This window comes from Solanum stenotomum, chromosome 6 (assembly GCF_019186545.1).
Source record: "Solanum stenotomum isolate F172 chromosome 6, ASM1918654v1, whole genome shotgun sequence".
NCBI classification, from domain to species: Eukaryota; Viridiplantae; Streptophyta; class Magnoliopsida; order Solanales; family Solanaceae; genus Solanum; species Solanum stenotomum.
In genome coordinates, this window is record NC_064287.1 from 35,577,508 (window position 1) to 35,603,320 (window position 25,813).

General features: G+C 30.3%; 1 protein-coding gene across 1 annotated transcript; it reads right to left on the reverse strand.

Annotated features, from left to right (window-relative positions):
- Window positions 1-4,162: 4,162 nt before the first annotated feature.
- LOC125869086 (cysteine-rich and transmembrane domain-containing protein WIH2-like) lies at window positions 4,163-24,348 on the reverse strand. The gene is made up of 3 exons (XM_049549648.1): window positions 24,272-24,348; window positions 23,965-24,178; window positions 4,163-4,493 (listed from the first exon to the last, which is right to left on the reverse strand). The coding sequence occupies exons 1-3, from the start codon at window positions 24,312-24,314 to the stop codon at window positions 4,439-4,441; spliced, it is 312 nt and encodes a 103-aa protein (XP_049405605.1). The 5' UTR covers window positions 24,315-24,348; the 3' UTR covers window positions 4,163-4,438.
- Window positions 24,349-25,813: the final 1,465 nt, after the last annotated feature.

The following is a 25,813-nucleotide window of genomic DNA, read 5'->3' on the forward strand; positions in this document are numbered from 1 at the left end:
TAAGTCCAACCAATTCCGAAATACATATAAATCAGCCCACCAACAACATACATATATATATCAACCTTCATAATTTGATCATGGAAGCATGAAAACCATAAACATCACATAATAATTCCATTTCATGATAATATGCAAAAATAGACCATAATAGAATGTGTAGTAGTAATTCCATAATTCAAGAGTTCATAAATGATCATAAGGACCCATAAACTTGAAGTAAAATAGAGGATAAATGGTTGGACTTGTGGAAAGGAAGGTTTCCACAATCAACTCACATACCTCAACTTTGGAGAATCCTTGATGAAGATTGGAATGGAGAATTGATGCTTGAGATTGAGTCTTGAATCCGGAATTAGAACTTGAGATGTTTGAATTTGGTTGAAGATCTTGGTGAAATTTTGAAGAGGGCTTAGAGAGTGTTTTGAGTGTTTTGGAGCTAGAACAAATTATAACTAAGTATGGGACAATCCTCTTTTTTATAAAAGAAAAACGTCCCAGCCGCTACAGTAACGTAGCTCTCTGGAAATTGCAATTCTGTCCGGACAGGTTTTACGAAAATGGTCATAACTCCTTCATCCTAACTCGAAATGAGGTGAAACCAATTGCATTGGAAAGATAACTCGAAGGGCTTTAATTTAATAGGTAGTGGCCCTTCCAGTTCCTTGTGTGCTAAGAGATATGCCCCTTTAAAGTTGACCCTCCAAATCACATTTTTTGCGATTATCGAATTTTGATACGGTTGCTCTAAAATTCGGGTTAGACCCATTTCCCACTCAATTTGACCCCCTGAATAAGAATATGAAGTTGAATTTCCGAAATCATGCACGGATTTTGAGATATATGAAAATTACAATTATAGGTGTTTTTGAAGCACATTTTCGGGCATTTTTGGGGTCGTTTCAACGACCCAGACCGTCGTGAATGGCACCCACACTAATCCTCCGGTGGGAGAACCATTACTACAACTCAAACTAATAAACTCAACCAAAACTAAGGCATTTAAAGTTACAGAAGCATGTTTAAATGCTAAGAATAAGAAACAGGGAGTTCCCATAAACTCCAAACCAAAGTCTAATCAAAACAAATCCAGAATAATACCTAGAACTTGAAAGTCAATGTACCAAAACATCTAAAATTCAACAAGTCTAAGAAAATGGGTACAACCCAACTAAACATAAGAAATCCTAATGCAATAGTCTAAGTTCGAAATGGGGACATAAACAAAAGAGAACTCATGACAGCCCGGAAGAACTGGCTCACCCTTGAATTCGATGACGATCACTGATCTTCTAAGCGAGGTCTGCCAATAGCCGCCAGAAGATGCCCTGTACTCAACAAAGAAAGAGCAAGTGCAGTATCAATACACAGCCACAGTTTACTGGTAGGATCACATGACTTTTCCAATAAGTGCAACATACATAAGCCATTACAACATAATAATAAGGCATAATACATAAAGAGGACATTTAACTTGGCATCAATTCACAACTATGACCCTAAACTTTGTCCGTGCACAAGTAGGCACTTTAACTATCACAAATTTAAACTATTAAACACTCGTATATCCCAGGCAAAGTGCGTGATATGCAAATGCTTCTACATGGCTACCAACTAATTAAAATAAATACACATGAATTTTTCAATTAAAAAACTGAAAATAAAAACAAAATAAATATCAATTAACAACTATGATCCTATGCTTAGAACAGAGAACAACGTTTTCCTCTTTCTTCTCTACAAAATCCTAACCCTAAGTTCCTACATTTCATCCTTCGAATCAATGGTAAAATTGTTGAAGAAAGAGAGGAAAATGGCAAAAAGCTGTTGAAGAAATTAGAAAGAAGAGAGTAAAGTGAGATTTTGATTTAAAAAAGGGAAATATATATATATAAGAGATTCATTAAGGGTACAAGTGTCATTTAAGCGTTTTTTTTACTGTTGGGCGCCTTTATTTTTACCACTGACGCGCCTAATTGAAGTGTGTTTCACGCACTTTGCCATGTAGGATTAGAGTGTTTAATTGTTAAATTTTTGGATAGTTGAAGTGCCTATTTGTGCACTAGCAAAGTTTAAGGTCATAGTTGTGAATTGATGTCAAGTTAAAGGTCCTCTTCATGTATTATGCCTAATAATAACATGCATACACCGAACATATACAATATCAATATTATTTACGAATAACGATCAAGTTCACAATTCTCAATTACACATTTATGTCAAGTCAATGGTCCTCTCATGGAACCCACACCCAAACTGTTAGTGTACCGGCATGTGGTACACATTCCAAGTTAGCGTGTCGGATCGTGACACATGTTCCAATATTTATTCCGGTACGTGGCAACCGATCCGTTCAACAAGCCAAAATCACAATTACATTCTCATAATCATACAATCAAGTCATGACTCATGGCATTCAATCATTCAACTATCGTCATTTACGATTTGTGTGATCAATAATGCAACATTCGCATGCATACATACATCATAATGAAGCAAGAACAAACATATATCACACAACATGAAATCACAACCATCACCTACCTCGAACAAAGCTTGAATCCCCTAAGAAACTTGATTCTTCCCTTTCCGGATTCTTTCCGCTTGTTCTTGGTCTACAAACAATCCATATAACTCAAGAATCAATAAACGATGTCTAATTACTTGGATTAAAATCAACACTATCAACCCTAGATCAACCGCATGATCCCAATATCCAAATTAGGGCTTTTCCCCACCATCCAAACAGTTCCAAAACCCTTCCCTAACAATAATCACCCAAGAATCTAAGTTATATGTTTCGAAAAATGGATTTGGGGAGTTAAAATCTTACCTTTAGCCTTAAGAATGGTGGAAAACTGTCAAGAAAACACCTGTGGTCGTCTCCTAGCTCTCAAAGTCAAAAAGTGCAGAATAAAATATTTTTGTGGTTTATTTCCGACTTAAGTCGGGTTGTCCCGCCACAACTGTCCTTACCCCGCTACAGCGGTCCCGCCCTTGCGGGAAAATCCCGCCTTAGAGGCTTGCACGAAAATAGTGAGCAAATTTAAGAATTCCCGAACCCCAATTTCATTTAACGGAAGGGAAAAAAATAATTTTAAACTTATATTTTTGACTTATAATTTTTTTTAAAATCATTTAGGGGTATATAGGATTCTTCTAGCAAAGTTCAAGGTATATTTCAATATTTTTCATACATAAATTATTTTTTGACTTCTTTGATTTTCATTATTTTAGTTTCCTATTCTTATTTTATTTTTTTCTTTCATTCCTTAGTGTAAAGAAAAACATTTAAAACTATCTTTTTGTGGCTATATTATAGTTTAAAACAATTTTTTTTGGTTTATATTGTAATTTAATTTTTGTATTTGAAGAAAAAAAATTGGTCATCTATAATAAGTTTTACAAGAATATTAGCGAAACATAAATAAATTTAACCATCAAAATAATAAATCTATATTAGTCATTGAAACAAAAAAAAAAGTCAAAAAAAATATGTTTGAGGAAGATTAAATATACCCGTATGGGATTATAATTTTTTTAAAAAAATAATAAAAAATGAAACTAAAATTATTATTTTTTTCATTTCCGTTAGAGGGAAAGGGTATATGTGAGTCATTTGTATATAAGTAGGGGTATATATGAGTCGCTTTCATAACGAGAGATATGTCAGTTCTAAATGACAAAGTTGAGGGGTATATCAGACCCTTTTCCCTAATTTAAATGTCATTGGACATCTGCTTATAGTTAGGGTTGTTCAAAATCGAAATGAAAAAAAAAGTTATTGATTTATTGATTTAGAGGTTTTCGAAAGATCTTTCTGGACCAACAATTTGGAGAAAGGAGAGGAAATAACATAATTTCTAAACCTTCTGGAACCTACTTGTAAGAAAGGTTCCCTACACATGAACATGTTCGGGTAATGCTAAATGACTAGAAAATTTGGCCAGAAATTTAAAAAGTTTATATCTTTTTTATTTTTAAAATAAACAATCTTTTTTCCATTTTTTAATTAAAAGGTATTAAAGTTAAAAAGGGTAAAAATGTTTTAAAAGGTAAAATAACATTGGAAAAATATCATTTTGGCCAAATTTTCTAGCCAAAAAGATTTTTCCCATATACATATATATAAACGTTCAAATGTGCGAGGGGAAGTACAATATACTTTGTAATCCCAGCAACTTGGTATAGAATTCAGCAATTACCAATCTATGAAATTACTTTCTATATTAAAGTACTACCACACTGATGCAGACAGATTCCTCACATTAATATCATCATAGCTGCAGTGAGGACATAATAAAGCAGCTTCAACACACATATGTTAAAATATATCTAAGCAAGGAGTCCTCCAAATTTACAATAAATAAGCTCCATTAACTCAGCAAATATTTGAGACATAACACTCTTGATATTTAGGTTCATGGCATCCAGCCAATTAGAAGCAGCTGCAGCACTGCTCCAACAAACAGCAACAACAAAGAGTAGCCAAACTGCAAAATAGATATGAGTTATGATTAGTCAGAGAAAACAATCAGACACCATATGTATTAACCTTGTGTTTACAGTTCTCATGTTGTCTTCTAGTTAATCTCTTTATACTGGCAAGAAGGTTTTTCTTTTTCTTTATTTTCCCTGGGTGGTTCGAGAAGGAGGGAAGAGTTGAGGACGAGTATAGAGAAGATAGAAACACTACCAAAGCTTAGTTAATTAAAAAATTAATTTGCTATCCAAGAAGGTATACAAGAGAAAACTCACAGATTCACTGGTTGATGAATGTAAGAAATGGAGTAAATGTTTGCAGTAATTATAACCTAACAACATGCTTGTATGCCATCTAACTACCAGTCCAAGGATTGATGGTAATCTTATTAAATTAGAGGTTTTTATCTTGGAAATTTAATGCTTTAAGGAAATATTAAGGTCACTCATGTTGACAGTAAATCTCGGGTGTTTGGAGTGTTCTACTTAGAATGTCGATGGCTTACAAGTCTAACTCTAACGCTTTACGTCGTCCGTCGATGAGATGCGGGAGAATAAGGTTGGGAATGGTGATGGTATGAAGGAATTGTTATATGAAGATGTTTGCAATGTTAAATCAGAGTTAGAGGCCAAAGGGTGCCTTAAAACAAAAGTGCAAGTTAACGGTTTCGTGGTGGCAGAGTATTTCAAATGATCTCGTACATGGTCTTTACTTTGAACGATCATATCTCCCAATCTAAAAGAAATTAGACGACCTACTACCTATCCAATTAAGGTTTTTGAGTCTAGTTTCACACGAATTAAACCATTCGTCAATCCAATGTCAGAGTAAAAAGCTGTGAGTTTACTAATACGAACTGCCGGGGCAGAAAAAAACCTCGTGGATCAAGGTTCAGGGCGAGGCCCCTGCTCACTATGGAGGTAGCTGTTATGAATCAGCCCCAGCCCAATAGGGATACCAACAAGGATATCACACAAATAGATATTGGGCCAAGTAAAAGCAATCGGGCCAGGCCTTCACAAAGGATTGCTTGGGATCCAGGCCCATCCCGAGTATCACTCCTAGTTCCTTTTGATGGTCCAGAAGTTGTTAGGCCAAATGAACATCTCGAACGAGATATGTCAATGAGGTATGCAGATGTTAACTCTCTTGCTAGTGGCTCTCCTAAATTGAAAACTGATTCGGAGACCTTCGTAAACTGGTATCTTTCTGATTTGTTCATGGAATCTGTGGGTAATGAAAATCTGTATCTCAAAATCTCGACAAGTTCAATACATTCTGTTAAAATACTCCCTGACACTGAAAATGGAAAATCCACCAGGGCGTTCAATGATCAAAATATTTCAAGCCAATTTCCATTGGTTCCTGCTGCTAATTTATTTATTATAATCATGCCTGTGATTGCAATGGACCTTTGTGTATGGGATCCAGGAATATGTTTTGAGTTCATGGCTCTAACAGATTTTATAGAGAACGCAGAGGAATTATTATTGTTGGGCTGTCCTTGCAAGTTTTTCTTAAATGTAGATTCAAACTCTATGAGTAGAGTGTGGGATCCGGGACAAACATGGTGTGTGCATTGCTACTTCTCTAATGGGTCATGTGTTATGTATAACTACATTGCATTCACATGTCCTTAAATCGCATATGAACTAGTCGTTGAGGAATATTATTATGTAAACTATGACGTTTTGGCAGACAACTTCAAGCAAACATCAGTTTTGCGTCCCGATGTCAGCACTAGTTTTGACGGGAAAACAGAGAGTTGCTACCTAGTGCTTGTTAGAAAGAATCATATTGCATTACTTAGTTCTACTATAGGGCTTCAGAACTTAGATGCTCATTTTAATGTGCTCCCAATTGGCATCACTGGCCCCATGAAAGTTTTTGGAAGACATAGTGTTGCGCACGAAGTACTATCTATTTCTGCCCATCACTGGTCCTTGAAGATTTGTTTACATGGACTTTTCCATAATTGGTTTGCTGGAAGAACTCATTGGTTTGTTTTTGTTGTTATTAATGGTGATGTTGTGGGAAGTTCAACTAAATTGTCCATTTAAACAAATGGATTTCTGGGCAGCGGCGGAAGGATAATGACAAATGCCTAGGCATAACAATGTGTCATGGAGGGGAAATTCTGGGCTGCAAGATGGAAAGTATATTGATTTTATTAAATTTAAATATTTGGTGGTGATCTACAATGATGCCAGAGATGGACTACAACTTAGTTTGTCTTTATTTCGTGTTCTTACTATGCTAAGCTGGAGTGTGAGTGCGCATCTTGCAAATTATAAAGTTGTTGAACTAAATCATGTCGGGGATGTTATCAAAGCAGCCTTCATTATGATGTCCATTCTAAGGATATTGTGGCCTAGGAGACATTTAGAGAAACTACAAGATTTTTCTTGTCACAACCATGTCCAACAGGCAGTAAACTGTGTTGACACAATATACAAAGCTTGGTATGAAGCTCTTGATTTTTCTCACAAAGGACTTGCAGGTGTTTGCCATCAAATGCACTTCGTCCGTCTTAAAGTCAATGTAACTGCACCTAGATTACCAATGTTTTTGTTGGCGAGATCTCTTGACTTGAACTTTGAGGACAAGGTTCTTATTGAGGACGGGAGTATTGTTATGAATCAGCCCCAGCCCAATAGGGATACCAACAAGGATATCACACAAATAGATATTGGGCCAAGTAAAAGCAATCGGGCCAGGCCTTCACAAAGGATTGTTTGGGATCCAGGCCCATTTACACTTTGTTAAAAAGGGCAAATGAGTTGGAAAGAAGGGTTATGCAAATTGTGAAGAAGTTGTCTGTTACTCTCATCTTTTATCTTGTTCTGTATCTCATCTCTATCTTCTTCTTCTTAATTGTTCTTCCTTACCAGTTGTTATTTTCTTGTAATTGTGATTGCAATACTACAAAAGTTCCCTTGGTTATTATTGAGTTTGTTACAGTAGCCCTGTGAGGCCGAGGACTATATGGGTGGGGTCTTTGTTATATAAACAAGACTTGGTGTTACAACCCCATTTTATTTCATTCCAACAGTTAGGAGCTCGTTCTCTCTCTAGATTTCCTCCTTCTAGCATCAAGAAACTAAGGTAAGCTTATCCCCTCTCTAATTTCTTCATATTTCTAGATAGATTCACAATCCTCACATCGTAAAGGTTCTGAATTGTTACGAATTATAGGATTTCAACCTAGAGAAGAGGCATATATGGGAGTATTCTCATTCAATAGCCCATAGAGGCTTATTTGTTGGCCGTAGAGGCTCATTTGTTGGTCACCGAGGCTTATTTGCTGATCCAGCGAGACTTATTTCCAGCCACCGAGGCCTATTTGCAGGTCAGTTAAGACTTACTTGTTAGTTCATCAAAGACTTATTTGCTGGCCCACAGAGGCTCGTTCACTGGCCATAGAGGCTGATTTGCAGAAAAGAGACATGTATACATTGTACCTATAGATGTTACGCAGAATGTGATGGGCTGCTCCTAGAGAATCATGATACACAGCTTACAGATTATCTTCGGGTTCTATCTTTATTACTGTCATTACGTTTTGTGCTACCTAGTAGAAATTATATTCTCACTTGATATGTTATCTACCTTACATACTCGTTACATTATTTCGTACTGACATCCCATTACCAGGGACTGTGATTCATGCCACAGCTCCAGGTTCATAGGTTGACAGACCCCATTGGCAGATTCAGACTATCCTCGTGGGTAATTATATATTTTAGTTTTTGCATTTAAATTTCTATAATCAATAACCATTCTACTTTTTCCTCTTTTTTGTTCACTATGTTTATTTACTATAAATGCTGGGCTAGTATGCAAAAAACATTTTCTCAAATATTTAAATATTTAATAGATAATGGAGCAACCCTCAGATACCATGGATACGCAAGAGGAAAAGGTATATTGTTCAACAAATATGCAGAACTAATTTCATATATTCCTGAATATCATATATATGATTGAATAAATTTATGTTAGTTATTATGTATTAGAATTATTTGAATCATGATTTCTAGTTTATTAGCACACTGAAAACATGGAGAAAACTTCTATACTATGTCATCCTAATGTTGAAATCGGAAGGCAAGGAAAGCCGTTTAGGGGATTAAACAAAGTTGAAGCGCTGATAAGAAGGAAGTATCCGCTAAAGTACGATGTTAGTAGTGACAGGAGAACATGATAAACAAATAATCTAGCTCATAATGATCTAATATGAATTTAATCAATTATGAATATAATAGGAAGGAATAATTGAAAATAAAAAACTTGCATAACAACGAACATGACTACATTGATGTATGATGAAATGATAAAAAACTATGAAACTTTAATCTTATATATACTTAAAGGTTTAGAGATAATTGAATTAAAAAGGATCATATGGGAAAAAATATTTAATGATAACGAATCAGAAGATATATTAAACCAACATATATTAAACCAACAATGGTATGAAATAGACCTACATGATTTAGACCTCGAAAGAATAGAATGAAATGATTTAAAAATAAATTCAGATTCAAATGACCTACGAATATTCAAAATATTGGACATAAGCTATGAAAAATATAAACTTATTAGAACAATTAATGGAAAATAATTTATATATGTACCTAAGAACTCAAGATATGTTATATCTAGAATATATCATAAATAATATTAAAGAGATATCAAGATTAAGACACTTAGCAAAAGAATATTATAATAAAATCTTTAAAATGAATTCCCCACCTACCAAAAATGGTACACGTACCAAAAATATCATGAATTCCTCACCTACTACACTACCAAAAATATCATGAATCCCTCACCTACCAAAAATAGTATATCACCTACCAATAAGATGAATTCCGCACCAAAAAATAGTATCAGAGTCATGAATGAAAAGAAATATAAGAAGTAACATATAGGTAGAAAGTTAAGAAAAATAAGAAGAAAATTAAACAAATTATATCCAGAATATAAACAACTCAATATCACAAAAACTGATAACGACAAATTAGATCAATTAATAGATAATATATCAAAATAGAATATAAATATATTCAATATTTAAAAATACAATGAATAACGAGAATAATGAATATAGACAAAAATTACTGAAATAATTATAGCAAAAAGACAAGAATTGAGACATAGGCAAAATAGACTTAACAGTAATATATTTGCAGGAATTTGTAAAAAATCTATAGTAGCACAAAGAAAAACTATTTTATATCTACAAATACAAATAGAAAACTTAGAATATAAACTACAACACAATTTATAAATGAATAAAGAAGAATACGCAATAGATGAAAAAACATATGAAAACTATGACGGATTAAAAATAAAAATAATATTTTCTAATCTAGGAAGAAGATATAAGAAAATAGGTGACAATCTAAGTTTAATGTTAGAAAAAGAAACGGTAAAACTAGAAGATAGTTTAACTGCTATGATAAGAATAACAAAAGAAAATGAAGAAATAGATAGAAAAACGAAAATTGAAAAAATAAACCAACAGGCAAAAAAGGAAGTACAACAATTAGAAGAAGTAAAAAATACTACAATAATAGAACTAGAAAAAGAGCTGGCAATGTTAAAAGAAATGTATGAAATGAAACAAAAAGAAAAAGAACAAAAAACAAAATTAGCAAATGAAATAATTAAATTTAAAGAAAAATTACAATTAGAAGATGAATTAGAAGAAAAAGAAGAAAATAACCAAGATAATCTACCTGAAATAAGAATTGATGAAATAAATGACGATGATCTAGATGAACAACATTCGGAAGCAAGCGAAACATATACGGAACTTTTAACAAACATAGATAATACAAAGAATTTAGAAGTAAATACAGGAGACATAGACATGGATGAAAAACCTAGTACATCAGAAATTAAAAACCCAAAAAATTTAAAATATTATAATACAAACTATGAACAATATGATAAAGAAAAAACTATATGGGATAAAAGATTGAATAAAAAATAAACACCCAAACCAATAACTGAACAACATAACTTTTTAGATTTAGACTGTGTAGCAAATATAAATAAAACAATCTAATTATGGATGAGATATGTATCAAAACAATTAATAGATAACAAAATAGGAATAACAGAAACATCAGGATATATAGAAAGAACACTTATAGGAACAGTTAAATTATGGCTACAAAATTTATCAGATGAAAGTTTAAAAACTCTGAGAAGTAGTAAAAAATCTAATGGTGAATTAGCTACTACAGCTATGAAAATATTATATAAGTACGAAGTAGCTATAAGAAATGAATTCAGTAGTATGACAACAGAATTAGAAGAACAAAATAGAGAAAAAATCATAAATCGGAATCTAATGACAAAATTAGCAATATGTCATATGTGTTATATAGATGAATATACATGTGCATTTAGAGAATACTATTATAAAAGAACATATAACACAGAAGAAAGTAAAAAATAAAAAAATTATATTTTACAAAATTACCAGAACCTTTTAATTCAAAAGTAATAAAAAGTTGGAATGAAGCAGGATTAACAGATACCTTAGGAGCTAGAATGAAATTCTTACAACGATGGTTAATAGAACTGTGTGAAAATCATAAAAAAGAAATAAAAATGGAAAAGATATTAGTAAAAAACCTAGCATGTTGCAAAAATAAAACAGCACCCCAATTTGGTTGTACGAATAGGTAGTATAAAAATAAAAAAAAAAAGAAATTATAAAAGATATAGATCAAAATATAAGTATAAAAGACCAAGGAGAAACTACTACGTAAAAAACTACAAAACCAAAAGACCATATAGACCAAAGAAAAACTAACGGAATGTACTTGTTATAATTGTGAAAAATTAGAACACATAACTAAAAATTGCAAATTACCTAAAAATCCAAAGAAAAAACAAATATTAGAAATACTGGTAGACAATGAAAAATATACACAAATAGAGTACGTAGATTATGAATTAGAAAGTGAAGATAGTATATATGAATTATCAGAAAACAAAACAAACGAAATGGAAAATAATTCAATAATAGAATCAGATAATGAATACTATATAAATGACTGAAACAAATATACAAATAATAACTAAAGAAAAATATCAAGACGAAGAATCGGCAGAACAAAAAATAATATTTGATAATAATATATTTGAACAAATAAAAGGAAAGGAATTAGACCTAAGCGCAGAAAAAATATTTGAAATACCAACAATAAGAAACTGGTTTAAATGACAAAAAGAAAAATATTGTGTAGTAAGTCAAAGAGAACATATCATAGATTGCAAATACACCAACGAAAAGGCTAAAATACCAATAATAAACAAACGAATAATAAATAAAGAAATACAAGATATTAAGGCTAAAAATTCAATTAAATATGTACATTTAGGAGGAACAAAAATACTAATAAAAGCATGTTTTAGGAAAGGAATAGATACATCCATAGAAATATATACTTAGCGAATGATAGAATTATACAATCCATAGAAAAAATTATAATAAGTGTAGTAAAAGGTAACCTCATATACCAAAAATTTAAATTCATAATAAGTGTTAACTACTCAGTAGCAATAAATGACAGGAAAATAGATAAATCACTAGTATTATATTGAAAAATATCAGGGATAGAACTAGCCCCAGGAAGTAAGATATTAACAGCTAGATGTAAAAACTTGTATGTTCTAACAACAAAACATAAGATAACAGCAAAAAATAAAATAAATAAAATAAAAATAGAAAATCCTTTTGAAAGAATAGTTACAGCAATAGATAATAATAACTATAGTTATAATGAGATTGACATAGAAGAAAATTTCGAAATAGTAAAAGAAAGATTAAGCATATAAAAAAAATTATGAAATACCCCAAATATCATCAAAAATGAGTACCTCGAGAAGAACAGATAAAACTCCACAAAAATCAATAGAAGAAAAAATAGAACCATATCATTACTACATAACGGGAGTAATGAAACAACGAAAATACTTAATATTAATAAATACAGGACAAGAAGAAAACTATATTACAAGAAAATTAGTAATAGAAGATGAAATAATAACTACTAAACAATCATACCCTGAACTACCAAAGGCATTAATATATACCGAAGAAACTACAGAAAAAGAAATAATTATTGGAGGAGTACCAATAGTAATAAAGTTTAAAATATATCAAGGAGATAAAAATTTCACTTTAAGAATAAAATGATTAGAACAAGTAAAATCATATAATCTAGAAGACAAACAGTTGACGATAAATTATGAAAATAAAAGAGTAATAATAAAAAGAACTTTAATATGATAAAAATATGAAAATATAAATACTTGCAATGATAATAATAGAGGGATATTACAACAGATATTATACATCAATGATAGCTACAGGAGCAGAAGCTAATATATGTAAATACAATTGTTTACCAGAAGATAAATGGAAAAAATTAAAAACACTGATAGTAGTAACATGATTTAACAATGAAGGAAGCATAATCATATATAAGACAAAAAATATAAAAATACAAAAATGGGATAAAATATTAACTATACAAGAAATGTATAACTTTGAACTTACAACAAAAGATATGATATTAGGAATGCCATTTTTAGAAAAATTATACTCACATATAACAAAAAAAAAAACACTGATGGTTCACAACACCATGTAAACAAAAAATAGGTGCAAAAAGAGTGAATAACAAAAAACGAAAAACAACAAAATGGATAAAAGGTAGTGAAAAAATTACACAAAAATTAGAAAATATAAAAGAGGAAGATCCTAAAATAGAATTAATTATATTCTCTATAGATAAAGTAAAAATAATTCAAGATAAGTTAGAATTATTATATAATGAAAATCCTTTACAAGAATAGGAAAAACATAAAACAAAAGTAAAAATTGAATTAATTAATAATAATAGTATAATAACTCAAAAATCATTAAAATATAATTTTAATGATTTAACTGAATTTAAGATACATATAAGTGAATTACTAGAAAAAATGTATATACAAGAAAGTAATAACAAGCATACAAGCCCATCATTTATAGTAAATAAACATAGTGAACAAAAAAGAGGAAAAAGTAGAATGGTTATTGATTATAGAAATTTAAATGCAAAAACTAATACATATAATTACCCAATACCAAATAAAATATTAAAAATAAGACAAATACAAGAATATAATTACTTTAGTAAATTTGACTGCAAATCAGGATTTTACCACTTAAAGTTAGAAGAAGAATCTAAAAAACTTACAGCATTTACAGTACCACAAGAATTTTATGAATGAAATGTATTATCATTTGAATATAAAAATGCACCAGGTAGATATCAACACTTTATGGAGAACTACTTTAAACAACTAGAAAATTGTGTAGTATATATTGATGATATATTACTATATTCTAAAACCCAAGATGAACACATAAGATTATTATAAAAATTCATACATATTATAGAATATTCAGGCATAAGTCTAAGTAAAAAGAAAGCAAACATAATGAAAAGCCAAATAGAATTCCTAGGAATACAGATAGATAAAAATGGAATAAAAATGCAAACGCATATAGTACAAAAAATAATTAACTCAAATGAACAACTAGATACAAAAAAGAAATTACAATCATTCTTATGACTAGTAAATCAAGTAAGATAATACATATCAAAATTAGCAGAGAATTTAAAAATCATTACATCAAAAATTAAAGAAAGTTGTAGAATACCAGTTTGATAAAAAAGACCAAACACAAATACAAAAAGTAAAATTATTATCTAAGAACCTACCTAAACTATATTTTTCGGATGAAAACAATATCTTTACTTATATAGTAGAATCAGACGCCAGTGAAAAAAGTTATGGAGGAGTCTTAAAATACAAATATGATAAAGAAAAAGTAGAACATCATTGTAGATATTATTCAGAAACATTTACTAATGCAGAAATAAGATGGAAAATAAATAGGAAAAAATTATACTCAGTGTATAAATGTTTACCATCATTTGAACCATATATTGTATATAATAAATTTATTATAACGACAGATAACACACAAGCAAAATGGTGGCTAATAAGAAAACTACAGGATTCAGTAACTACAAAATAAATGAGAAGATTGGTATTAAATATATGAAATTTTACATTTACTATTGAAGTAATAAAAACTGACAAGAATGTTATTGCAGATGACTTATCAAGACAAAGCTACTCAAACTGAGAAAGAAAATACAATCGAAGAGATACTCAAAGTCATCACTACACTTTGTATCAAAGTGGACAGTATGGACAATGAGATACAAAAGCTAAAGACTAATGAAGATAATCTGAAGTCTAAAGCTAGTACAAGTCAGCAGCATGACTATAAAAATACGGAGCTAAGTCAATCGGAAGACTTTAAAAATCCAAAGCTAAGAGGTGACGTTAGGAAACACCTTAAAACCCATAATGATTGTTTAAATACAATTACATGTACAAGTAAACAAGTTAGTGAAAAACATCATAAGAATGCAAACTTAAACCATCTATTTGAAAAACCATTTACCCCAAGAACGTCAAGAAACACATTGACTTTGGAACCACAAACCTCTACATATGCAGATAGTCTACAGAACGAGAAAAAATTATATAACCATGTTACGAGAACCTATATTGAAAATATATACAAAATCCAAACTTATTTGAACCTTAACCCTAGATCCACTACAACCAAATAATCAAATCAAGACTACCTAACCCAAAAATTACAAGGTTATAACAAGTTAATCGCACAACCAAAAATTAACGTCAATTTAATAAGAACATGTTACAATCATGGACTATTAAATACCGTATATACATACGATGGAGAAGAGATAAGTGGAATACCAGAACTACACAAAGCATTCGTTACATATAAAAGAGTTACCAAAGGAAATTTATTTTATATAAAGTTTTATACAGCACCAACGGAGATATTATACGAAGAGATAAAACCTCCGATTCAAGTTGTTAAGATCGGACTAACCAAAGACGTGATTATACCTGAAGATATTGGACAATAGGAAGAAATACGAAAAATAGAGATACCAAGTTTTTATGCCAATAAAAGAATAATTGGTATATCAACTATTATACAAGAGTTAGCAAATAATTATTTAAACAGAAATGTTATATGTAGTTACTACTTTAGAGACCAGTTAATGATATATTCAAATTCAAGAGAACTAAGGAAAACAGATATGGATAAAGTCCAGAAATAGATTTTATCATTATTAAAACCAGAAGAAAGACCTACGACAAGAGCACTCAGAGCAGGATTTATTTCACCAGAACTATTAACCAGATATTGCAAGCTAATTGAACACAAATACCCTGACCATATATGTTCAAAATGTAATGGAGAAGATAATGTGATTCCAAATGTCCAGCTGGAATGATCAAATAAGATAGAGACGGAAGAAGATAAGAACAAGAAGACAAGAAGAAGAAGACAAAAATAAAAAGATACATGAAGTAAAATGTGCAAAGAAAGTCGTAGATAATGAGATAAGCAAAGAAGACATAGAGCCAAAAGCAAATAGTATAAAGTAAATAGTACCATATAAAAAAGTCATAAAGTAAATAGTACTATGTAAAAAAGTCATGAAGTAGGTGCATTATTGTGCATTATAGGTACATTATTGTAGGGTAAGTAGTATAGTACATGCATTATTGTGCATTATTATAGTATAATACGTGCATTATTGTGCATTACTGTAAAATAAACATAAGATAGAAATTTCTTTCTATATAAAGACATGTATATGTAACATAATGACGAAGCCTTCAATAAAACGAAGCAAGCTTTCCAAAAAACACTTTCTCAAATATTTAAATACTTAATAGATAATGGAGCAACCCTCAGATACCATGGATAAACAAGATGCAAAGGTATATTGTTCAACAAATATGACATCTAGATCATCGTCATTTATTTCATCAATTCTTATTTCAGGTAGATTATCTTGGTTGTTTTCTGCTAATTCATCTTCTAATTGCGATTTTTCTTTAAATTTAATTATCTCATTTGCTAATTTTGTTTTTTGTTCTTTTTCTTTTTGTTTCATTTCATACATTTCTTTCAACATTGCTAGCTCTTTTTCTAGTTCTATTATTTTAGTATTTTTTACTTCTTCTAATTGTTGTACTTCCTTTTTTGCCTGTTGTTTTATTTTTTCAATTTCCGTTTTTCTATCTATTTCTTCATTTTCTTTAGTTATTCTTATCATAGCAGTTAAACTATCTTCTAGTTTTACCGTTTCTTTTTTCTAACATTAAACTTAGATTGTCACCTATTTTCTTATATCTTCTTCCTAGATTAGAAAATATTATTTTTATTTTTAATCCATCATAGATTTCATATATTTTTTCATCTATTGCGTATTCTTCTTTATTCATTTATAAATTGTGTTGTAGTTTATATTCTAAATTTTCTATTTGTATTTATAAATATAAAATAGTTTTTCTTTGTGCTACTATAGATTTTTTACAAATTCCTGCAAATATATTACTGTTAAGTTTATTTTGCCTATGTCTCAATTCTTGTCTTTTTGCTATAATTGTTTAAGTAAATTTTTGTCTATATTCATTATTCTCGTTATTCATTGTATCTTTAAATATTGAATATATTTATATTCTATTTTAGATATATTATCTATTAATTGATCTAATTTGTCGTTATCAGTTTTTGTGATATTGAGTTGTTTATATTCTGGATATAATTTGTTTAATTTTCTTCTTATTTTTCTTAATTTTCTACCTATATGTTACTTCTTATATTTCTTTTCATTCATGACTCTGATACTATTTTTTGGTGCGAAATTCATCTTATTGGTAGGTGATATACTATTTTTGGTAGGTGAGGGATTCATGATATTTTTGGTAGTGTAGTAGGTGAGGAATTCATGATATTTTTGGTACGTGTACCATTTTTGGTAGGTGAGGAATCCATTTTAAAGATTTTATTATAATATTCTTTTGCTAGGTGTCTTAATCTTGATATCTCTTTAATATTATTTATGATATATTCTAGTTATAACATATCTTGGGTTCTTAGGTACATATATAAATTATTTTCCATTAATTGTTCTAATAAGTTTATATTTTTCATAGCTTATGTCCAATATTGTGAATATTCATAGGTCATTTGAATCTGAATTTATTTTTAAATCATTTCATTCTATTCTTTCGAGGTCTAAATCATGTAGGTCTATTTCATACCATTGTTGGTTTAATATATGTTGGTTTAATATATCTTCTGATTCGTTATCATTAAATATTTTTTCCCATATGATCCTTTTTAATTCAATTATCTCTAAACCTTTAAGTATATATAAGATTAAAGTTTCATAGTTTTTTATCATTTCATCATACATCAATGTAGTCATGTTCGTTGTTATGCAAGTTTTTTATTTTCAATTATTCCTTCCTATTATATTCATAATTGATTAAATTCATATTAGATCATTATGAGCTAGATTATTTGTTTATCATGTTCTCCTGTCACTACTAACATCGTACTTTAGCGGATACTTCCTTCTTATCAGCGCCTCAACTTTGTTTAATCCCCTAAACGGCTTTCCTTGCCTTCCGATTTCAACATTAGGATGACATAGTATAGAAGTTTTCTCCATGTTTTCAGTGTGCTAATAAACTAGAAATCATGATTCAAATAATTCTAATACATAATAACTAACATAAATTTATTCAATCATATATATGATATTCAGGAATATATGAAATTAGTTCTACATATTTGTTGATCAATATACCTTTGCCTCTTGCTTATCCATGCTATCTGAGGGTTGCTCCATTATCTATTTAGTATTTAAATATTTGAGAAAGTCTTTTTTGGAAAGTTTGCTTTGTTTTATTGAAGGTTTCCTTATTATGTTACATGTACATTCCTTTATATAGAAAGAAATTTATATCCTATGACTATTTTACAGTAATGCACAATAATGCACATACTATACTATAATAATGCACAATAATGCATGTATTATACTACTTATCCTACAATAATGTACCTATAATGCACAATAATGCACCTACTTCATGACTTTTTTATATAGTACTATTTACTTTATACTATTTGCTTTTGGCCCTATGTCTTCTTTGCCTTATCTCTTTATCTACGACTTTCTTTGCATATTTTACTTCATGTGTCTTTTTATTTTTGGCTTCTTTTTCTTGTCTTTTTGTTCTTATCTTCTTCCGTCTCTATCTTATTTGATCATTCCAGCTGGACATCTGGAATCACATTATCTTCTCCATTACATTTTGAACATATATGGTCAGGGCATTTGTGTCCAATTAGCTTGCAATATCTGGTTAATAGTTCTGGCAAAATAAATCCTGCTTTGAGTGCTCTTGTCGTAGGTCTTTCTTCTGGTTTTAATAATGATAAAATTCATTTCTGGACTTCATCCATATCTGATTTTCTTAGTTCTCTTGAATTTGAATATATCATTAACTGGTCTCTAGAGTAGTAACTCCATATAGCATTTTCATTTAAATAATTATTTGCTAACTCTTGTATAATAGTTGATATACCAATTATTCTTTTATTGGCATAAAAACTTGGTATCTCTATTTTTCGTATTTCTTCCTGTTGTCCAATATCTTCAGGTATAATCATGTCTTTGGTTAGTCCGATCTTAATAACTTGAATCGGAGGTTTTATCTCTTCATATAATATCTCCGTTGGTGCTGTATAAAACTTTATATAAAATAAATTTCCTTTGGTAACTCTTTTATATGTAACGAATGCTTTGTGTAGTTCTGGTATTCCACTTATCTCTTCTCCATCGTATGTATATACGGTATTTAATAGTCCATGATTGTAACATGTTCTTATTAAATTGACGTTAATTTTTGGTTGTGCGATTAACTTGTTATAACCTTGTAATTTTTGGGTTAGGTAGTCTTGATTTGATTATTTGGTTGTAGTGGATCTAGGGTTAAGGTTCAAATAAGTTTGGATTTTGTATATATTTTCAATATAGGTTCTCGTAACATGGTTATATAATTTTTTCTCGTTCTGTAGACTATCTGCATATGTAGAGGTTTGTGGTTCCAAAGTCAATGTGTTTCTTGACGTTCTTGGGGTAAATGGTTTTTCAAATAGATGGTTTAAGTTTGCATTCTTATGATGTTTTTCACTAACTTGTTTACTTGTACATGTAATTGTATTTAAACAATCATTATGGGTTTTAAGGTGTTTCCTAACGTCACCTCTTAGCTTTGGATTTTTAAAGTCTTCCGATTGACTTAGCTCCGTATTTTTATAGTCATGCTGCTGACTTGTACTAGCTTTAGACTTCAGATTATCTTCATTAGTCTTTAGCTTTTGTATCTCATTGTCCATACTGTCCACTTTGATACAAAGTGTAGTGATGACTTTGAGTATCTCTTCGATTGTATTTTCTTTCTCAGTTTGAGTAGCTTTGTCTTGATAAGTCATCTGCAATAACATTCTTGTCAGTTTTTATTACTTCAATAGTAAATGTAAAATTTCATATATTTAATACCAATCTTCTCATTTATTTTGTAGTTACTGAATCCTGTAGTTTTCTTATTAGCCACCATTTTGCTTGTGTGTTATCTGTCGTTATAATAAATTTATTATATACAATATATGGTTCAAATGATGGTAAACATTTATACACTGAGTATAATTTTTTCCTATTTATTTTCCATCTTATTTCTGCATTAGTAAATGTTTCTGAATAATATCTACAATGATGTTCTACTTTTTCTTTATCATATTTGTATTTTAAGACTCCTCCATAACTTTTTTCACTGGCGTCTGATTCTACTATATAAGTAAAGATATTGTTTTCATCCGAAAAATATAGTTTAGGTAGGTTCTTAGATAATAATTTTACTTTTTGTATTTGTGTTTGGTCTTTTTTATCAAACTGGTATTCTACAACTTTCTTTAATTTTTGATGTAATGATTTTTAAATTCTCTGCTAATTTTGATATGTATTATCTTACTTGATTTACTAGTCATAAGAATGATTGTAATTTCTTTTTTGTATCTAGTTGTTCATTTGAGTTAATTATTTTTTGTACTATATGCGTTTGCATTTTTATTCCATTTTTATCTATCTGTATTCCTAGGAATTCTATTTGGCTTTTCATTATGTCTGCTTTCTTTTTACTTAGGCTTATGCCTGAATATTCTATAATATGTATGAATTTTTATAATAATCTTATGTGTTCATCTTGGGTTTTAGAATATAGTAATATATCATCAATATATACTACACAATTTTCTAGTTGTTTAAAGTAGTTATCCATAAAGTGTTGATATCTACCTGGTGCGTTTTTATATCCAAATGGTAATACATTTCATTCATAAAATCCTTGTAGTACTGTAAATGCTGTAAGTTTTTTAGATTCTTCTTCTAACTTTAAGTGGTAAAATCCTGATTTGCAGTCAAATTTACTAAAGTAATTATATCCTTGTATTTATCTTATTTTTAATATTTTATTTGGTATTGGGTAATTATATATTTTAGTTTTTGCATTTAAATTTCTATAATCAATAACCATTCTACTTTTTCCTCTTTTTTGTTCACTATGTTTATTTACTATAAATGATGGGCTTGTGTGCTTGCTATTGCTTTCTTGTATATACCTTTTTTCTAGTAATTCACTTATATGTATCTTAAATTCAGTTAAATCATTAAAATTATATTTTAATGGTTTTTGGATTATTATACTATTATTATCAATTAACTCAATTTTTACTTTTGTTTTATGTTTTTCCTATCCTTGTAAAGGATCTTCATTATATACTAATTCTAACTTATCTTGAATTATTTTTACTTTATCTATAGAGAATATAATTAATTATATTTTAGGGTCTTCTTCTTTTATATTTTCTAATTTTTGTGTAATTTTTTCACTACCTTTTATCCATTCTGTTGTTTTTCGTTTTTTGTTATTCAGTTGATATCAGTTGTCTAGTTGAGGATATATGTGTGTGTGTGCTGAAGAATTTATGGTAGGTGATGATAAACTCTATCCTCCTATTATTTCCCTATTTTTAGTGAGACAACTGATATCAACTACTAATACTCAGTTGATATCAGTAGTCTAGTTGAGGATATATGTGTGTGTGCTGAAGAATTTATGGTTCAGATGATAAACTCTATCCTCCTATTATTTCCCTATTTGTCGATTAAGAGAGTTGCAGGTTGGTTCACTCGGTCAGGTATGGCACCAGGTGCCAGTCTCACCTTCAAGGTTTGGGGCGTTACATTAACAAGGAGAGATAAGGTCACACATGTTAACAAGGAGAGACTAAGGTCACTCATGTTAACAAGGAGAGATTAAAGTCTCTCATGTTAACAAGGAGCAGATTCACAGACGGAATAGTTGGGGATTATAATTTATATATACTACTGATTCTAAAATTTGAAATGTGAACTAAAAGTGGAATACAAAGCAATACATTTTAATTTGCTTGGTGCAGCTTGCTAGTCATATTCACCAGAGCATCTCATGAAACCACCATATCAAGCTGATGGCTATGTGTATTTGGAGGACAACTGGACAAGTAAAAGGTAGGTTCCTAGAATTTGCTAGCTTGAACACCTTCAATCTGGAAGCACACTATATCCTATATATATTAGTTTATTATACTAATATTTTTTCCTAATATATGGAAGATTAACTTGAAGCAACCCCCTTAAGGTTGAATAAGATCTTTGTTCTATCAAACGACTCAAGTTCATCTCNCCCCCCCCCCCCCCCCCCCCTTGTTTTGACAAGTTGTTTACTTGACACACTATAATAAAAATAGCTTTTAGTGACAGTAGAGAGTGCTAAAGTTTTTACCAGCATTAATTAAGTGTTATTAGATTCAATGCCGCTAAAGACTTTAGGGACATATACAAAGAATGATAATTGCCGCTAAAAATACATCTTTAGCGGCAATTAAGCTATTGCCGTTAATTAATTGCCACTAAAGATCATTTTTTATGTAGTGGCATAATAAAGAATTCAGAGTATTGTAGCATGTTAAACCTCTGTAAGAGTTGGATAGAAGATCTTAAATCGTTTTATACCTTTTACACCACATTATCACTCGATAAATCAGAAACTAAAGGATGAGTTAATTAACAGAACACCACAGGTAATTGATGAAACCTATTTCTGTATTTAAGAGCCTCATTTTAGGTCCACAAGTTTGATTGATTTCCTTCAAGTCCACATACTAATTGCAGTCACGATTGTCCATGCTACTCCTAACCCACATATTATATCCAAATATGACTATTCATCATAAGCAAATTAGTCAATCAAAGCAGTTGTAAGCTCCCATCACTGTCTCAGTAAAATAGCCCATGGGCATGGGATACGAACAATCAAGAGTTGACCAAGCAGAAACCCTGTTATGAACCAAAATCCAACACTCATCACTATGAAGTAGAATGTTTTCCCGCATAGGATGTATGATTAGTTCTTCCAAAGTACCATCCCTTTATTTCAAATTTGATGATCACCACATCAAAGTTCCTCAAGACATCTTACTGCTTTCTGATATTGTATTAAAACTCTTTTGCATAGTTACCAAAAGAAAAATTGTTCATTTTTTACCAGTTCAAAGAAAACTGCATTCATTTTGGCCAAGATTTTCAATACGTTCTTTTCTCTCTCTTTTACAGGCAAAAGGGTGAACCATCTTGACAATGGTTGGTAATGAAGTTAATGCATTGTACATATGTTAATGTAGGATTGTTATTCGGCCTCAAATTTCTCAAGATCCCACATTTCATCCAAAAACATAAGTGCACAGCCTATCACAACTTTCTTCTCTAAATTCAGAGTCAATGCAAGTAATGTCACAGCAGATTACTGTCTCATGCTACCTACTGGATTATTGCTGGTGAACTATAGAAGAATTTTCAATAGCACATTATATCACAACAGTTGATTTAACATGTTAAGAGGGAAGTAATTGTAAGCTTCTCGACAGGGGCGGACCCACATAGAGTCCACTCAAGCACCCATTAACCTCGTCTCTTATATATATATATGTAGAAATTAAGAGACATTTGTATAAAATTAACATAGAGCACCCAGTGAACAAATGATCTAGAGTTTTTAATTTTTTTTTTACTCCGCCACTTTCAGAGCACCCACAACCTTAAAATCTTAGATTAACCACTTCTGGACAAAGTCGAGTGTCTAGGAAAAAACTCCTATTTCAGGTGGACCGAGAAAGGAAGAAGATCATTTGTTTTATCTTTGGTCTCACTTGTTGAAAAAATCTATTTTTGGGAACTTGACGCTATTTTAGGGGAAATGATTACAAAAAAGATGTGGAATTGCCGGGATCTGTACAAATAAAAAAAAATTCAACTGATGAATTGTAGAATCTTGAAAATTGAGTTGCACATGGAGGACTGAAGAGAGTGAGAGAATGAAAGACGTACCAGCCCTTTAAAAAGGAACAACAACCACTGCTATCATGATCAGCAGGCTGGTCATGGTGGATGTGATCAGGAGGCGGATATTGATCATTAAAGTATCCCTGATAACTGGGAGGTCCTGGTGGTGGTGGTGGTGGTGCTTCACCGTAGTACCCAACTGGTTCTGGCTGTCCTGGAGGTGGGTATCCTTGTGGCCCTGGCGGTGGTGGAGCATAACCTAACAATCAAGTTTAACAAAACGAAATTTAGTAAAATTGAAACTAATTGGGTATGTATAAGTATAATCAGTGTGTTAATTAATTGAACTTGCCTGGTGGAGGATAGGGATCTTCATGAACATGCTCGTAACTCATTCTGTTTTTGCTTGGGACTGCTACCACTGATGACTTTTAAAGGAAGAAGGAATTGGACTTTAAACTTAGCAAATAAGGAGGATTTTTCGTAGTGGTTGAATTAATTATTGTAAGTACTGTCATGTCTCTTATGACACCTAATTCAACCACTAGCAATGTAGCACAAGTAATGATTCACGTGTTGTACTAGGGACAACTTTGCTCTTGCTACTTATTTGTCATTTTCTTTTCATACCCAAAACTATGCTACACCTACCATTTTACCAAAGCCAAACTAAGCCACTTGTTCTAAGTTGCATGATTTCAATGTTTGTGTCTCGTATATTAACACTATATAATGTTGCCCGTGCTATGCACGGGCCCAATAATATAAATGGTATGTTTTGGGGCTAATAATCAAGTTTTTGAAGCGATTGTTTCCGTGAATAAAGGAATAAGTTTTTTTTATCACAAACTTGTATTTTCTTTGACGCTATTTAAGGCATAATAAGACTAGTCACATACAACATTTTTAAAATATTTTATGTTGTCAATTACCATGATTTATAGTATTTTTACGATAGATTCAAATATAAAAAAAATAAGACAAATAAATTAAACTGGACCCAATATATGTTATTTTTGTTGTCTCAATTTATGTGACACAAATGAAATTTGGAGAGTCATCCAAATTTTCATACGTTTTTTTTAAAAAATTTAAGTTATTAATTATTGTGATTTATAATATTTAGTTTTTGAAGCGATTGTTTGCGTGGATAAAGGAATAAGTTTTTTTTATCACAAACTTGTGCTTTCTTTGACGCTATTTAAGGCATAATAAGACTACCCACATACAACATTTTTGAAATATTTTATGTTGTCAATTACCATGATTTATAGTATTTTTTACGATAGATTCACTTCAAGAATCAGTGGAATTTTTTGTATTTTTTTCAAAACATATTTTATGTTGTCAATTATCATGATTTATAGTATTTTTATGCAATTTTTAAATATAAAAAAATAAGACAACTAAATTAAAATGGACCCAATATATGTTATTTTTGTTGTCTCAATTTATGTGACACGAATGAAATTTGGAGAGTCATCCAAATTTTCATATGTTTTTTAAAAAAATTTAAGTTATTAATTATTGTGATTTATAATATTTAGTTTTTGAAGCGATTGTTTGCATGGATAAAGGAATAAGTTTTTTTATCACAAACTTGTACTTTCTTTGACGCTATTTAAGGCATAATAAGACTACCCACATACAACATTTTTGAAATATTTTATGTTGTCAATTACCATGATTTATAGTATTTTTACGATAGATTCACTTCAAGAATCAGTGGAATTTTTTGTATTTTTTTCAAAACATATTTTATGTTGTCAATTATCATAATTTATAGTATTTTTATTCAATTTTTAAATATAAAAAAAATAAAAAAATAAGACAAATAAATTAAAATGGACCCAATATATGTTATTTTTATTGTCTCAATTTATGTGACACAAAT